Raw genomic sequence first — 17,700 nt, forward strand, 5'->3', positions numbered from 1 at the left:
ACTAAGTAGGCCTATGAAAAGATACATTATTGCCACTCTTAAATCTCTCCGTACAGTCGTAAACTGCACATGAGTGCTCAAATAAGAACGATTGATAATATATTTCCACAATGACACGATATAAATACTGAAACTTTTTGTCATACAGCAAGATGGTGAATGGCTGCTCAATTTTCAACATGACAGCAGCACCAATTGCACCTCTAGTGTATGTAATAGTAACTCTATGATTGTAACACATTCCTTGCACAAAATGCCAAGATCAGTAAACAAAAGTAAAGAGGGTAGACAAAATAACAGGTAAACATCTTTAAGAGAGCAATACCAAGTGAAACATGAAAAATTGAACATGAAAACGAAGTAAGCTAATTAAAATGTCGGTTTACAAGCAAAACACATTGTCAAAAAAATATTACTTCTGAGAAAAAGGTGTTTTTCTTCTCACAAAACTGAATCTTCAAAATATTATTATTTTTAGTAAGTTGTTTCTATTTAAGTGTATTTCATTTTCCAATTGTAAGTTCATACACACACATTATGTATATTATATACGCCTTTTGATTTAATGTGTTTTGCTTGTAAACCGACGAAAAATTATTGTAATGCTTGTATCATTCCATCGGTGTTTGTCCCAAATTTGACCATATCTATACTAATACCGGTAATAAATCAGTAACCAAAATTTTTCTGGTAATTTTCGATTTTCCAAAAATAATTGGTGTTAACATATTGTAGGCTATAATTAACCATCCTGAAACCGAAAATCGCTTTTTTGAAATTTTTGTTTGTATGTATGTATGTCTATCTGTCTGAATGTTTGTTACCTTTTCACGCAATAATGGCTGAACCGATTTATATGAAAATAGGAATATAAATTAAGTTCATTGTAACTTAGATTTTAGGCTATATGGCATTCAAAATACTTTATTTAAAAGGGGGATGGGGTTATAAGAAGGCTTGAATTAAATAAATCCAAATATCTCCCTTATTATTGATTTTCATGAAAAATTTTATGTAACAAAAGTTTCCTTAAAAATGATTTCTGATGACTTTTATTCAATGAAAAATTTTGATAGGACTGATATTTAACGACATATTTTTTTTTATTTATTTGGGTTATTTTACGACGCTGTATCAACATCTAGGTTATTTAGCATCTGAATAACATGAAGGTGATAATGCCGGTGAAATGAGTCCGGGATCCAGCACCGAAAGTTACCCAGCATTTGCTCATATTGGGTTGAGGGAAAACCCCGGAGAAAACCTCAACCGGATAACTTGCCCCGACCAGGATTCGAACCCGGGCCACCTGGTTTCGCAGCCAGATGCGCTGACCGTTACTCCACAGATGTGGACTTTAACAACATACATTAGTTTTAAAATAACAATGCATTTTATTTCATTGCTTAAGCTTATACGAGTAATAAAGATAAAGCAAATGACTGCATTTATTTAAAGCATCCTTGGACCACAATCGGATTAATATTCATTTAATAACCCTATGGATGATATTCATATATGTTTATAATATATGTCTACTAAATGCTATTATAAATAGAGAGTGTTTGTATGAAGCAATCTTACGAAACTATTTAATCGAGTTGGATAATTCTTTCATCATTGGAAAGTGTAGTTCCTTCAGATGGACATAGGCTTTATGTCACTGCAGAAGCTCCAGAATGAATCGAGGTCTGGGCACAAATGCATGATAAGGTATGATTGAAGCAGACTCTTACGCACAGAAAACTTGATACATTATCGAAACTAACGATGAATGAGCGATATGTAATTAAATTTAATGCTATTATAAGGTAATATAATGTTATGTCTACTTTGCGTTACGTTTATTTATGAACCAATGATAGTCAGGGATGGAATAATTTTACAAATATATTGTACACACGACACGTACATATTAAGTACCAGTATTAATTATTGAGTAAGATAACGATACATGAGGAGCTCCGAAACAAAACCCGTTAAGTCCACAAATCATAAATTTTCAGAAAAGACGAAAAACTTCTACCGCTTAAACTTTTGCATATAAACATTAAAAAAACCACTGTTGTAAAAAGGACTCTTTCTTGATAACAAAATGACTAGCGCTGAAAATCAGTTGCATCTAAATTAGGAATAATCGCAACTTAAAAAAAATTTTCGGATGGACTTAACTTGTTTTGTTCCATATGGATGGACAAAACGGTTTTAGAAACGGAAGCTAACGAAATACAAGTGTGTACTTTAGGAAATCAAGTTTACTAAATCAAAATTAACTCGCAACAGTACATGTTACAGTGATCGTTAATGAATTAATGGTTCAAAATTTGTGACTTTTATGCTTCAGTCATCTTCACAAGCAAATCAAAACACAAAAGAAAATGTTATATCATTCTAAAACCTTCTTCCTTATCAAGACAATCACATCTTTCATTTTCCTCTTCATTCTGTGTCGTTTTTCTGTTAATCAACAATGTTTGCGTAAAACTGTAGTTTTGGCATGTTCCTCCACTCATCTCCAAATCTTTGTTTCAACAAACAGTCCACATCAGCTTCTTTGCAGTTTTCACATTACCTGGGCGAAATGGCATGTTCAAGGGCTGACTTATATCCTCCATATGACAACCTCTCTTTAACAATGATTTTAAACGTCAATAATGATCAAGTCGATATGACACATTCATTGCTACATTTACATTCGATTTACCTGCCTTTATTTTCTTCATCAGACGTATCTTTTCATAGTACTGATCCCTTCCAGCTTATGAACTTTGGAGGTAAATGCCTTGAAGTCTTGAACTATCTAATTTATCCCCAGAACGGCAACTTTGTCCACAGTACGACAGAAATTGTGGTAGTCTTCATTCATAAATATTTCAGAGTGCCTTCACAATACTTTTTCTATTATGCCAAACGCCCTACCTGTTGGGAGGATATGAATGGCCTCGACAAGGAAAAGTCATACATATGTCTTTCACAGATTGCGGTGATTTTTTCAGAAGCCACCATTAGAGAGCATGTACAAGAATGGAATTTCGATTTTGGCCTTCACAACCGTCCAGAACTAACCTTTTAGTGGAGACAGCTTCATCACAATTCTGTCTGCTAAGAAAATTTGTAACAGCCAAAGCTACTTCTTTTGGTCCTTGGCTTGCCTGATTTTCAGTTCAGCAGTAAAAGTTAGGGGATTTGTTCTCAACACCTGTAATACAGAAAGCGTAGAAACTAATCTGTGTAACATAAAAGCCTCACTTATTGGTAGTTTCGGCCACGGCTAAGCCTGTTGTAAATCGAAACAAATTGTGTCAGAATTTTGTGGAGTTTCTTTCAACATTTTGTAGAATTCCTTTGCTCTGATTTTGTGGACGATGAGTGCAGCACGAGTTTCTTCCTTTTTCTTACTGCTGACGGAGGATTGCACTTCATGATGCTTTCTTGCACAATATCTACAGGTACCAGGCGTACCAAACCCAAACTTGAATTCAGTGGAAAAAAATGTTGTAAAAGAGCCACTATTTTACTTTCAAAGAGTCTGACACTGGAATCATAAATTTTGTGAAGTTTGCTTATAGTGAGATTTGAAAGAAGGTACAATCTCTTACTTTTTCCGCGAGAGTAGTGGCTTTCACATGCTTTAAAGTTTGATATAAATTTAATAACAGATCGTCTCTTTTTTGAGACCATTTTGACCTACGATCGTCACCTCATCTTTCCACGCAACCTTTGAGTTCATTGACGGGCACGCTACCAATGTGCTACCCAGATCAGAAATAATATTTTTGAGACGGTTACGAATGCATAAATTATTATGTACGCTATCATGAACATGATTACTACATTCAAAAACCCTCTTACGATATATTTTTAAGACTGTTCAATTTTCCGAAATCGTGTTTTCGTTGACGTCGCCTCTTCGTGGATGAAACAGACATCAATGAAGCAAGAAGCCTGTCTTGTTCCACTTTGTTGTGATGTGCATAAACCCTTTTTCTGGGCTTTATAAAACTATATGCGGGGATCGAACAGCATTTGAAGCGCCCTTCCTTGTGACTACCGGGAGGTTCAAATTTAATGAGACCATGATCCTTATCATTATAATATCTAGAATAAAATTGTGGAGTCGTATATCCATGACATTTTTACGAATTCTTTAACTCAGTACTACATTATTTTCATTTAATTTACAGTGGAGATTTAATTTAATATTGTACCTGGGTTCATATTCTTCCTTTCGCCTTGTCTTCGTCATTCTTTTCCTCTTTCTGGACCCTGAAGATCCCTCTAAGACAGACACTACTCTCCATAGCACCTACTACTAGAACACTATTGCGAGACTGATTTATTTTCTACGAATACAATTTTATTCTCCTGCTTAAATTATTAAAAAATTTTTATTAATTTAAACATTTAATGTGTAATTTATACACCAACAATGATGCCATTACAGTAACATTGATAAGCCTTCAGCAGCAGATGCAGCTGCAACAGTGAACTAATAAAACTGTTAATATTATATGGCTGCAGAATAAACAGATGTCTTGAGTCTGTTGACTTAACAGGGTTTGTTCCGACTGGAGCGGTGGATTGAATGGATTATGAAACAAACACTAGATTTCGACCGCAGTTTTAACAGGGATGCAATGGAGTGAGGACCGAATAGAGACTGTAGATTGATGCAGGACATTTCGTAGAGTATGAATCTGTTTCAAACTCAATTTCGATCGGAGGTGGACTTAACGGGTTTTGTTTCGGAGCTCCTCACATATTTTATTGCTTAATTACATATTTAGATGAGGTACGGTAATGTATACAGTATTGAAATTTTATTTGGTCCATGTACACTTAGCAGCAAAAAGAATGGGCCAGCCGACAATTTCTAAATTCCAGAAACATAACATTGCGCATGCTCGTCTCGTCAAAGACGTAGTTCACTAGGTAACACATAATTAAACCATTTAAATTTGCTGTATTTTGTTTAAGAGTTTAAAATATGTAATAAAATCGAATGGCGGGTTGATTCTAGATATATCAGGGCTCTTGAAGAGTGAAATAATAATAAAATTGATAAATACAAAATCAACCGGAGCAAATATGAACAGGAAAACCACGTATTATGCCGAACTGATATAACAGTCACAGTAGCGTAAGTCGTTACGGCATTGGTCTATCGAACAAGTTGATAGTAGCTCAAGGTTCGAATCTCCCCCAATCTTCTTTTTTTAATTACAAATTTGCCGTCTTATGTCTCGCAAAGCTATAATTACGTGGTGATATCTCTTAGAATATGCCCAAACTCTAATAAATAATAAACCTCCCTCTCTCTTTCAAGCAATACTGCTATCTGTTAATACAACGTTCTGTCTCAGAATAACTCTTCTCGGGTTCTCAGCCAGGTGAGTTGGAGATTTGCTTTCAAGCTTTCGACGGCTAGCTCTGCCATCTTCTTCAGGGACTGAAGTGATGTGGGACCATGTCTAGCCGGTATATATGCAATAGTAGGGCTTCCCGCTGCGGGCCAATCAGGAGCTAGTTCCTAGTCCCGACCGCCAGGTGCATTCTGGTTGGTGGAAGCAGTATCCAATCAGGAGCTAATTGCTGGTCCCGACTGTCTGCCGTGTGCTGGTGGTCTAAGCATATTGATGGCAGGTTTCCATGCCGCACTCAGCTGTAGATCCCCGTCTCTGTTGAAATTATTGCCATCTAGCTGGATTTCGATGGCTTCCTTGATAACCAAGTCCCAGTAACCTGATGTCTTCTCCAAGATGGTGGTGGCGCCGAAATCTATCTTGTGGCCCGTTTCTGGGCTGTGTAGGGCTATTGCAGACTTACGGGGGTAATATAGTCTCATGCTGCGTTGATGTTCCTTGCAGCGTTCCATAATGGTGCACCCCTTCTGCCCGATGTAGCATTTCCCACACTCACAAGGTATTTTGTAGACACCAGGTGTCCTAAGACCAAGGTCGTCCTTAACTGGTCTCGGTAAGTTCTGGATCTTTGTGGGGGGCTTATGGATGGTCTTAATCCCGTGTTTTCTTAGCAGTCTGTCAATCTTTTACTGTACCGGGAGGCGAACTCACAACCCCTGGTATGGATGTCAGACTTCTTACCACTGGGCCACACACTGCTCGGAAGGTTTGCTACATTATAGACGGACGACATTCAATGAAGAGACACCACAGCAATGTCTTGCAGAAGGTTGCGTTTACACGAGTGAACCGCGTGATAGAACTTAGCATTTCTATCGACCATGAGTCAGCCCATTCGTTTCGCCGCCAAGTGTATAATATTACTTTGTACTAGATTTTATTTTTATTTATTTATTTTTATTTTTTGAAGATTGAATATAATAGTATTTTTACGAATGATGTCGTAAAAGACAAATGGACCTATTTCACCTGGATCAAAAATAAAAAGAAATTGAGTAAAATTTAGTGTTTTTACCTTGGAGCTCACTAGAGCTGCTAATTTTCTAGATTATCCAAGTCTTTTACAAACTGCCATGAAATGGCATTCTTTTGCTCATTATGTACCCACATTATTGTTTCCTATGGTTTTTTAAATATTTATGTACCATGTTAACTTCTAATATGTTTTTATTTACATAAACAAAGATGCGCAATGAGGCAACAAAATATTACCTTCGTACACAATCCACGCTATATTCATATTGGTTTGGAATGGTTTGTTAAGGAATGTATTCAAGACTAATTTAGAAACATGTTAAACGAATTATTCTTGCACCAAAAACGGATACTCTCTGGACCAAATAGTCGTATTTTAATTATATAATTACTTCATAGTTCCATCTGGTATTGTATGACGTTATAACTGAGATATCTATTGTTTTTACTCATAAAATTAGGCCATAACAGGCAGAATATATAAGATCTCGCGTGCAGAGGAATGGTGTGCGAGGTTTAGGGTTGCCTACACACCACAAATCGTGCTGAAGGTATTGTTTTGCTAATATTATTCAATATGAAGTGTTGTGCACTATACATAACTGTTACGGTACCTATTAATATATAACCTTCTCAGTGATCACGTCGTGTCTGTAGAGTAGTGTGTTATAATTCTGAGGTTAGTTTAATTGATTTAAGTACGTTGTGGTGTGAGAGGATATTGAAGTGTCATTTTATTTTGTTAAGTAAGTTGAACATTAATAAATAATGTGTCACATTTTGTAGGTTCTATATACTGGAGAGCATTCGCCTACACAATATAGTTCGAACGGGCGACGCGCGACCGGCACGAAGCCCATGCAACACGCGGCAAACCGTCTTGCATACGCTCGGCAGTTTTATTATTACTGAACTTATCTGGAATATAAGAGGTGTTGGAAATGATGCCCTTCTGCTGCAACACATCTCTGATATCTTTTAAGGATTTAAGGATTTTAATGGCTTCATATGCTGTGGTTTTAGAGACGCCAATTTTTTGCGCGAGATGGCGGAGATATTTTTATGAGGTGTGATCCATATGTCATCCAGTTTTTCCTCAGTAAGTACACAACGTGGTGTTTTGCTACTTTTATTCAATATTGACCCAGTTCTCTAAATGTTTTAACAAGGTTGCGTACAGTGTCGACATGTGGAACAGTAACATCAGAAAATCTCTTGCAAATCATCTTTTTACCTTTCCGCAATCACTCTTTTCTGATGTCTCTATCATGAAAATCCTTTGCTTTAATGTAAATTTTAAATTTCTGTGATGCTATGTGGAAGAGCTAATTTAAACACTTCACTAACACAATCAGAAAAATAACACACAATCTAATGTCAACACAGCCACTCTAACAGATTTACTGAAATGGACTGTTGAGAGTTCGAGAGATGGTTTGTCGCAGGTTGCTAGGCTTCCTTGCCAGTCGACCTATATTATGTAAATGAATGCTCTGTAGATGACACCAAGCGATTGTACCTTGCTCTACCGAGAATCATGGCAGACAGCACTCAGGCTCTGCTGTCTGTTAGAAGAGCAGTAGTGCATGTGGTGTTTCGTTCATTTAATGGATAAATGAAAGAGAATATTGAGAAACCCCACATGTCCACTTTTTTACGAAATTGAGTTACATGCCATTTTGTATTCTACACACCAAGACGCATCATTCTGAAGAGAGACACTGCATCTTCCATCATACTCCATGCCATAATTCAGTTCAGCTTATTTCCAATGTGAAGAGAAACCACACATGTTCTGAACTTGTGGGGTTTCTCAGTATTTTAGATTCTTAGATTGGCAGCACATGCATAAGATTTACCATCAATTAATTTAAAATAATCATTATTTATTTGTGTTGTGGGATTTAATTGAATAATTGAGTCGATAAAATTAATCGATTTTAGTTGATTGTTAATATAATCTCATACTAAAAATTCCGACAATATTTCTCTCTCGGAAATTGCTTGCTTAAAAGCACAATAGTACTGTTATTTTCTAACTGTAAAGTAGGTAGCATAGGAAAAATCTTTGCACAAACACTTCTGAAAGAGATGGAGATATGAGACAGTGACCTAGTCTACCTCTATTGAACGTTGAAACACAATGTGAAACTCCTTGTTAAGTTTTATGTTTTCCAAGAAACTTCCACCTTGTTCTCAGCTCATCTTCCTAGCATATGAAATACATGCTTTTCTGGGATTCGTCCTCCTCGTCCCTTATAAAATAGCCATGTCTACACTGTGTGCAAGTGAGAGTGTAACTACCTTCTTCTCTTTCTAAAATCTGGTAATTCGATTACAGTAGGGGCCAGTCTTCTGTTTCGACCGCTGTAGTTTTGCAGTTGCAGTTTCTGTACTGAGTTTGTATATGAAGGTTGTGTGTTTAGTTTGATAAAGAAAAAAAAAAAAAAACAGTTTTCTGCGGTTTGTGAAAAGTGTAAACTCCATTATGTCATATGGCAATTTGAGAGGTAAACTTGGTGAAACATTTGGATTTAAATTGAACGATCGTGGAGAAGTGCTTGACAGAAAAAAAGTTTTTTTTTTTTTCGTGTTTAGTGATGCAGGAAACATTGTTACTAAACATAGAGCGGCACTTAATTCGGAACATGTGAATGCACTCGCATGTTTAAAATCATGGCTGAAACAGTATTAACTAGGTGAATCTTCATACGTTTTGTTATTTATGTTTGTCTCAAAAATTCCCGGAGAAATTGACACAATAAATTATAAGCTTCATAATAAATATGTTAGTAAATACGAATCAAAATAGTTGTTTTGTAATATAACGATACAATATATACAGATATACAACATTTAATACTTATGCTTATCACCGAACACAAGTTAAATTTAACAATAATTATGTATTACAGTATATTAAAACATTTTTTCAACCCAATCAAAACTCTATTAATCGATTAAATGTTTTGTTCAATCAACAGCACTATTATTTATAGTTTGGTAATATTGTATATTAAATACAATTTTTGCCTAGCACAAGGGAGGTTTGAAACGATCACAAATTACTTCGCCATAAGAGGCCATTCCTTCCTCCCCTGCGACCGTGATTTTGGCATTACAAAAAGGGAACTAAAAAGGATAATCTGGTTCAAAAATAACTTTGAAGTTACAGTTCGAGAGAGAACTGAAATATAATTTTAAAGAATGGTGGCCTGACCATTATCGCAAGAATACATATTCTCTGGAAACTCAAGTGAGAGGAACCCCATGTTCTCAGTAAGAACCATTTTCAATATCTGAATTCCATCAGTTTCATTACTCTAGTGAAAATCCCAGAGTTGTAAAAGCAAAAGTACATACAGATGGAAGAATGTTAATGTTATGTTTTATTTAACGACGCTCGCAACTGCAGAGGTTATATCAGCGTCGCCGGATGTGCCGGATTTTGTCCCGCAGGAGTTCTTTTACATGCCAGTAAATCTACTGACATGAGCCTGTCGCATTTAAGCACACTTAAATGCCATCGACCTAGCCCGGGATCGAACCCGCAACCTTGGGCATAGAAGGCCATAGGTGGAAGAATAATGGGGCATACTTTTGTATTATCAAAACGTTAATTGATCCATCAGAGCCCAAAAACTATACCAGGGTGTTTCATAATTCCTATTACAAGCTTCTAGAGGTTGTAGAGGGGCTAAGTAGATAAAGTTTTGATTTGGAACCCATGTCCAGAAATGTATCATTTTGATGCAAAATAAGTTTGAAGATCGATTCAATTTAAAATCTCCCGCTTCACGGTACACAAACAAAATGGGCTGAGGACGACTTCTGCAGTCCCCTGTTATCCTGTATCTTCTGTTTACAATCAGTTCTACGGAGTCTGCTTTCACATCAGTTGTGATTGAGTCACTGAGCTGTACGGGACGAGACAAATGATATCAGGGTACTGCTGTCTTGTCCTGTACTACTCTATGACTGAATCACAACTGATGTGAAAGCCGACTCTGTAGAACTGGCTGTAAACAGAAGACACCTGATATCAGGGGACTGCAGAAGTCTCCATCAGCCCATGTTGTTTGCGTACCGTGAAGCAGGAAAATTTAAATCGAATCGATCTTCAAACTTATATTGCATTGAAACGATACATTTCCAGACATGTATTCCTAATCAAAACTATATCTACTTAGTCCCCTCTACAACCCCTAGAAGTTTGTAATAGGAATTCTGAAACACCTGCATAAAGGAAGTTTGTCAATCAGCAAGAAAAAAACGGATGATCTGAAAAAGTCCCACAGATTCCTTCCAGAAAACGAAGGAAGTTTAGGGTATGATTACACATGAAAATGATTGAATATTATAATGTGATAATAATGATTTGTGAAGGATTTGCAATGTGTACCCTTTGTTCTGAGGAATGTGCGCTGGTTCGAGTCCTCATGGGGGAAGAAATTTTCTCATGAAATTTCGACAAGTGTATGGGACTGGTGCCCACCCAGCATCGTGATGTACTTGGGAAGCTGCAATAGGTAGCGAAAATCTGATTTCGCAAACCAGCTATAACGGCTGGGAGCATCATAGTGCTAACCACACGATACCTCCATTCTGGTTGGATGGTAGTCCACCTCTGCTTCAGCATGTGGATGTGAGACCAGCAGCCGGCTGGTCGGTCTTGACACTTCATGGGCTGTATCGTCACGGATTTACTTTCTACTTTTACCCTTTGTTCTGAATAAAAATGTAATTTTATTGTTCTATTGTGACGTTACTTTTTGAGTACACATAAAAAGAAATAAATATTTTATTATATTGATGATCTGTGAAGGTTTTGAAATACGTTCCAGTAACAATTTTTCCCTGAATAAGAATATCATATTCTATTCTGAAGCTTAAAGTTTGACTAGACATGAAAATGAATGAATATTTTATTGTATTGATGATCTGTGAAGGATTGCAATCCTAAGTAACAATTTCTTCTGAATAAAAATTTTATTTTATTTTTCTGTTTCGAAGTTGACAGTAATACTACACATGAAAATGATATATTGTTGATGTGACAGTTTTGCATAGTAACCATTTGTTTTATTGTATTCTGCTAATTATTATGTTCAAAATATTGAGAAACAACACATATCCAACGGCTTTTATATATTTTCTCTCGATAAATGAAGTATTTCGAATGCCATATAGCCTAAAATCTAAGTTACAATGAACTTAATTTATATTCCAATTTTCATATAAATTGGTTCAGCCATTATCGCGTGAAAAGGTAACAAACATCCAGACAGACATACAAACAAAAATTTCAAAAAAGCGATTTTCGGTTTCAGGTTAGTTAATTATATATGTTAACACTAATTATTTTTGGAAAAGCGAAAATTACCAGAAAAATTTCGGTTCAGATTTACTATTAGTATCCCAGATCACATATAGATTGCTCATTCCTATATTAAAATCGGTTGCACTTTGAAGAGAACAACTGCCAGGATCGCCATCCGTCCGCCGTAAACGAACACAAGATGGCAGTACAGTCACTAATGCAATTCAAATGGGAGTTATGACGTGACTCCTTATGTAACAGTTAGATGACAGCATAGTAAACCTGACGAAAGTTGTTACCGTCAAAGCCTATAATGCTAAGCAATCTGGATATATATGATCTAGGTTAGTATAGATAACAAGATGTGCAGCGAAGCACACGGGTATGGCTAGTTTAAAATATAGGAAATGTGCCAGGACCAATAAAATTTATTGTTGCAACAGGATTTATCATATATCACTTTTTGTTGTATGGAGGTTCAACTGTATAATCTTTTTAGTTTCTTCATAAATATGCTTTATTAATGTTTCCTAACAATCCACCACTGACTACTTTAGCAATAATGACGAGTGGTCACAGATCACAGTTTATATTTTCTTCTTACTCTACTCTGCATATTCTGTGCCTCATGTAACGCAAAATTATTCCCATAACTGCCATAATCTTACCTGGCACACCTTTGGATGGTTGCATCCAGTTATTTTGCTGTTACTCCAGCATCTGTGGTTCTGATGGTTCATCTCAGGACTCACATAGAAATTGGCTTCATGCTGAATGCAATGCCCTATATGAATGTGCGATCCTGTTGATGTTGGTCCAAAGCCAGGTGCAGAATGCAGCATGCCTATGAGGGTCATCCTCTGACAGTTTCTTAAGCATCTGGACCTTGAACAGGTGCCATTTATTGGTATGAAAAATCTGTACATTGAGAGACATTGTCTGCTGCAGTTTAGACTCGTCACAAATGAGACCAAGACCAGAATTGAGGTTCCCTCACTGGTTGCAATTTTCAGCTGATCACACGTGGCTTGTCTTGAAGAGTCCCATTTGCTCTAAATTTTTATATTAGGGATGCCATAGTGATGTGTGAAATTGGGGCCTTTCTCGATGTTGATTATTGAAATGGGCAGTTATGATCTGGTACCTGCGTTCCCCAGACATCAGAATGATCTCAATCCTCTCCTCTGTCGTCAGTGCTATTGCCAGTTGCCTGAAACATCACCTGTAATTTCAGATTTCTGTATTAATTACTCTCGAACCACAACACATAGGCCTATGTCAAATCTGATTACGGCAATAAATACCTGACTAAATTTTGATCTTACCTTGATATGCTATAAAACCCTCTTCCCATTTAAAAAAGGTGATCTTGAGCTAAGATGACGGCCATCTTCTGGAAATATCAGCAAAGAGGTTGGGTCCCTCACCCATTCTTTCATGGGGTACTAAAGATCTTTAATTTTCCCTTCCATCTCTGAAATCCAAGGGAATCCTAGGACAATAGCTCACTCTGTAGTTATTTTATCTTGTGATATAAGTCATATGGTAGCAATCTGTGGTTCACGATCCCTAGGGGTCCACAAGTGATTTGAAAGGGATCTGCAGAACCAAGGTATGTTTTCAAACTGCATTTTAGCTAAGCTTAACTTTATTACGTTCTCTGAATTTTATCAGTTTGCTGGGATATAGGCCTATTTTATTTATCTCAGATTTTCGAGAGACAGAGTTTAACAGGAATAAGTTGGCTCGCGACTTCAATAATCGGTGAAGTTCTTTTATTAAAAAAACATTATGTATGATTTAACAATTTTTTTGTAGGCTAAATTGATTCGTCTGTCTATAGATGGAGAATTTGTCAGTGATGTCAAGAAATGTTTGCTTCTTGATTACATCATGTAGCAAGTCCTTGTGAGTGAAGATGCACACCATCGATGTTAATTTTCCTTAGGTTCATTCCAACAAGTGGTTCATGTATCAGTTCATGAATCATCTTATGCGCATGTGCAGGTCGGGTATCTGCTATGGGATTGAAACAACTGGATGATGTTGAAATGCTTTTTTGGATCATCGTGTACTAAATCCAGAGATTCTATAACTGTGATCATCTTTGCTAAGAACGAACTGCATAATTATTATCGTTTTGCAGTTAATTAAAATTGCAGAAAATAGAATTTTGCTAATTTTCTATAAAAAGATAACACAAAATATGGAAGGCAAGAATTCTGCTAATTTGATGTCGTGTACTAGGGGACTTTCATCTAAAAGTAGTTTTTTAATTAATTTATGTACGTTATTTATTATACCTTTAATCAAATTTGCATGTTCAAATTGTAATTAACTATTTCAATACCCAAATAATATCCATTCTCTTTCTTTTTGGCGAAAATTTAAACTACATCTCTAGTTTTATTATTCGTCTGTACTGTCACTTTCCAGCTGAATCTCATTGACTTCAATAATCAATCACGTCTTTCTTCAGTATCCAGGAGACGCTGGTGAGCCTATGCACATGTGCCAATCCACTGCCTACTTCTGACCACTCCGGACCTGTATCAAAAGTTTGTTGGAATGCCCAACTACAGTACATGTTTCCAGTTCAGAACTGGTTTGGAGTGTGTTGGAATGCTTTTTCTGTACTGTGTATGCTCACGATAGTTCAGTACTTTGAAATGTAATGGTAACTTGCATCAAAATTACGTAAAGTATTTCCAGTCTCCTGGAATAACAACACACTGATTTTTATCTTACTTTGCCACTTGTTGCATATATTTGGTAGAAGAGGTGTGCAAAAAAAATCATGAAGTACACATGTTGATAAGATTAACTCCGCAGTTTCAACAGGAAGTTCAATTGTTTTCACTAAAATTCTGAAACTGTTACACAGTATTCCAAATGCATTTTCAGATGTTCTTCTAGGCCTACTTAAACGATAATTGAATATTTTCTGCTCCTGCGGTAGATTGCCTTTGTATGGTTTCATTATAGGCTGTGTTCTTATAACGGAAAAACACCATATGCTATTATTGTGAATGGTGTTGCTATTGAAGTTTCAGATGATATTTCTGATGGAGGAAAATTTCGTGGGTTGTGTTGTGTTGTGTTGTGTATTCTTTAGTACACCTCCATCATGCAACTGCCGAGGTTATATCAGTGTCGCTGGTGTGCCGGAATTTTGTCCCACAGGAGTTCTTTTACATGCCAGTAAATTTCTGACATGAGCTGTCATATTTCAACACACTTAAATGTCATCGACTTGAGCCGGGATCAAACCCGCAACCATGAGCACAGAAGGCCAGCACTATACCGACTATGTTACCCAGGCCGACTTTATCTTTCGGTTATAACCAACATCCACAAAATTAAAATTATTTTCACCCTTATAATTATAGTAGTATGATCCCATACTTCTTGTTGGCCAGAATTTCATATGCTTAGGCATTGTGGAAAGTTCCGTAATTATTTCTCAAACCAAGCTGTTCTGATATTAAATCTGCATTTTCTGATGATGGAGCTAGAAAAAGGAAAAATAGTAGTGCAATTAAAAACTAATATAGTTAACCATACAAAATCTTGAAAAAAAAAAAAAAAAAAAAAGAATAATAATAATATTTGTAAATATCTTCACGTACGTATCAGCGACTGGCATGGCTCAGTCAGTTAAGGTGCTTGCCTGCCAGTCTGAAGTTGCGTTCGGGCGTGAGTTCGATCCCCGCTTGGGCTGATTACCTGGTTGGGTTTTTTCCGAGGTTTTCCTCAACTGTAATGTGAATGCAAGGCAATCTATGGCGAATCCTCGGCCTCATCTCCCAAATATCATCTCGCTATCACCAATCTCATCAACGCTAAATAACCCTAGTAGTTGATGCAGCATCGTTAAATAACAAACTAAAATAAAAAAACGTACGTTTCTTTCAAACTGTGAGAAATTACTGCACAATTTTCAAAATAATGATTGAGATCCTACTTGCAGACATTCTAAATGAGAGCATTAAACTTCTGTAGCTCTCTCCAGCTGTCAAAAGTCTGAGAGTAGGTACTGTTCTCCAATAAGGAGATTAACTGTGAAAGGAATGTGCTTACTATTGCGTAATCTATTTGAGCGAAGTAGATAGATTATATTACCATTATAACGTCAGTTTAAAAAACATGCGCTCTCCTGCATATGTTATTTCCTGTATGGAGGGATTAAAAGACCAGGAAATTAACTGTGATCTAATTTTCTAACTAGGGTAGTATAAATATGTGTGTATCAGTGTTATCATTTGTGCTTTGAGAGTTAGCCAGTGGAGATATGGAGATATGTCTATCCACGTGTGTGACCTTATGACATCAACATTCATTCATAGCATAACCCCACTGCGTCTCATTCCTCTGAGACTTTCTCCTGGTTGGAGTACAGTATTAACCTATAAGAAATCATGGAATTAATATTGAGATTATGTAAAAGGAAAATCTTTAAGGCCTTCTTACAACTTTCAAATATTTTCCTGCACAAAGCTGAAGAGCTTTCTTGCATAATTGTATTTTCCTTTGTGATTTTTGGCCCAACTGAATATAATAATCTGTTGAAATCTTGTTCATTCATTAAAAAATATATATGTATTCTTGTCTCAACCACTGTCCTCTGTCCTTACTTCATGATTCAATATGCTGTGTAATTCCTGTCCATCTTCGTCCTGTCTTAATTTCATGGTTCTGTTACCATCTTTTATTCATCAGTCGCAATTTTCTTTGGCCAAGACACGTAAAAATTATTGCGGAAATAATTGCTTGTACAGCAGTTATTACCTTCTCAGATTTGCTGTCAGCCATTTTTTGACACAGTTTGTCCTATGCCAGGCATCGTGTGTTCAAGTGCAACCATTACATAGCATGCACGTACATTATGCACAAACTGGTAACAAGGGATTGTGCCATTTCTGGTAATAGTTATTTTCTCATCTGTACAGAGCTTAATGCTTGCTGACACAATGTCTCGTACAAATCTGTGTAAGTTCAGATCAGGATTTCTTTCTTGTGCAGGTTAATGTGATTGAGACTAATATTCGGGTATACGAGGGACATAAGATGCGTGGAGAGGAGTTACTTATCAAGAAATTAAGGTATTTAATTGCCAATCATTTCATGGAAACATACGAGATGAAGAAACTGTCTGAATCAGATGAGGTGGTTGGTAAGAGCAAACTGGTAAGCTTTGTTTATGATGACATATTGTCACCTACTTTGTTTATATGCAGCCAACTTTTAGATATCTGCTTGTGGTTTTTCAACTACTATGTTTGACTCCCCACCTTAATTACTGATAATTTTATTAAAAACTTCTCTGATAATGGAAATTTTGTCCATCACATCATATTTCAATGTTATTTAGTAACAGTAGTTCCCAGTGATATTATATTGGCAATACTGTTGCTCTTTCAAAATTGAAATTTGTTGTATATTGCATTTAACTCTTTCCGGATTATTCCCCTAATGCTTGTTTTTGTAATTACAGTAGATCCTCTTTTTAACGAATCTCTAAGGGATTACATTTTTTTTCTTTAAGGCAATGCATCGGTGAAATTTTGGTCAAAAATGGAAAAGTACTTTCCCCCCCCCCCCCCCCAGTATTTTATTATGAATAAACTTTCTATTTTAATATGTCGCTCTCCTCTGGAAAGTTCTAGGGCAACAGGATGATGGTAATGTACAGTTTTTCACGTTTGAATTTTGAAATTCATTTTCCTCTAATATTTTTTTCAGCATTTTGTTGCATTCAAAATCTATTACCAGTATACGATACAGTTTTCATGCAATTGTCTTTAAATTTTCAGGAATTGTGTATAAATATTGAACTAAAAATCTGATTTGGGCTTTTTTTCATAGTTCTAATAATGATCAAATAATTTTAAAAAAATTTTGGCAGATAATATAAAATGCAAAAAGAAAAATCATATCAATATTTAAAAAAAATAATAGAAAAGTAACAACAGTTTCTTAAAA

General features: G+C 36.1%; 1 protein-coding gene across 7 annotated transcripts in view; it reads left to right on the top strand.

Moving 5' to 3' along the window:
* Positions 1–17,700, top strand: part of aft (cap methyltransferase 2) — a 500,824-nt gene that overhangs the window by 368,607 nt on the left and 114,517 nt on the right. For 6 of the 7 annotated variants that reach the window (XR_011332243.1, XM_069826496.1, XM_069826501.1 and 3 more), the window contains exon 9: positions 16,741–16,905. The exons of the other annotated variant lie outside the window; for it this stretch is intronic. Coding sequence is in view for 5 of the 6 variants with exons in the window: in XM_069826496.1 (XP_069682597.1) it covers positions 16,741–16,905 (165 nt within the window). In the remaining variant the exon portion in view is untranslated. The remainder of the gene's footprint in view (positions 1–16,740; positions 16,906–17,700) is intronic. 7 annotated transcript variants of the gene reach the window in all.

Source organism: Periplaneta americana, chromosome 5 (assembly GCF_040183065.1).
Source record: "Periplaneta americana isolate PAMFEO1 chromosome 5, P.americana_PAMFEO1_priV1, whole genome shotgun sequence".
Lineage (NCBI taxonomy): Eukaryota > Metazoa > Arthropoda > Insecta > Blattodea > Blattidae > Periplaneta > Periplaneta americana.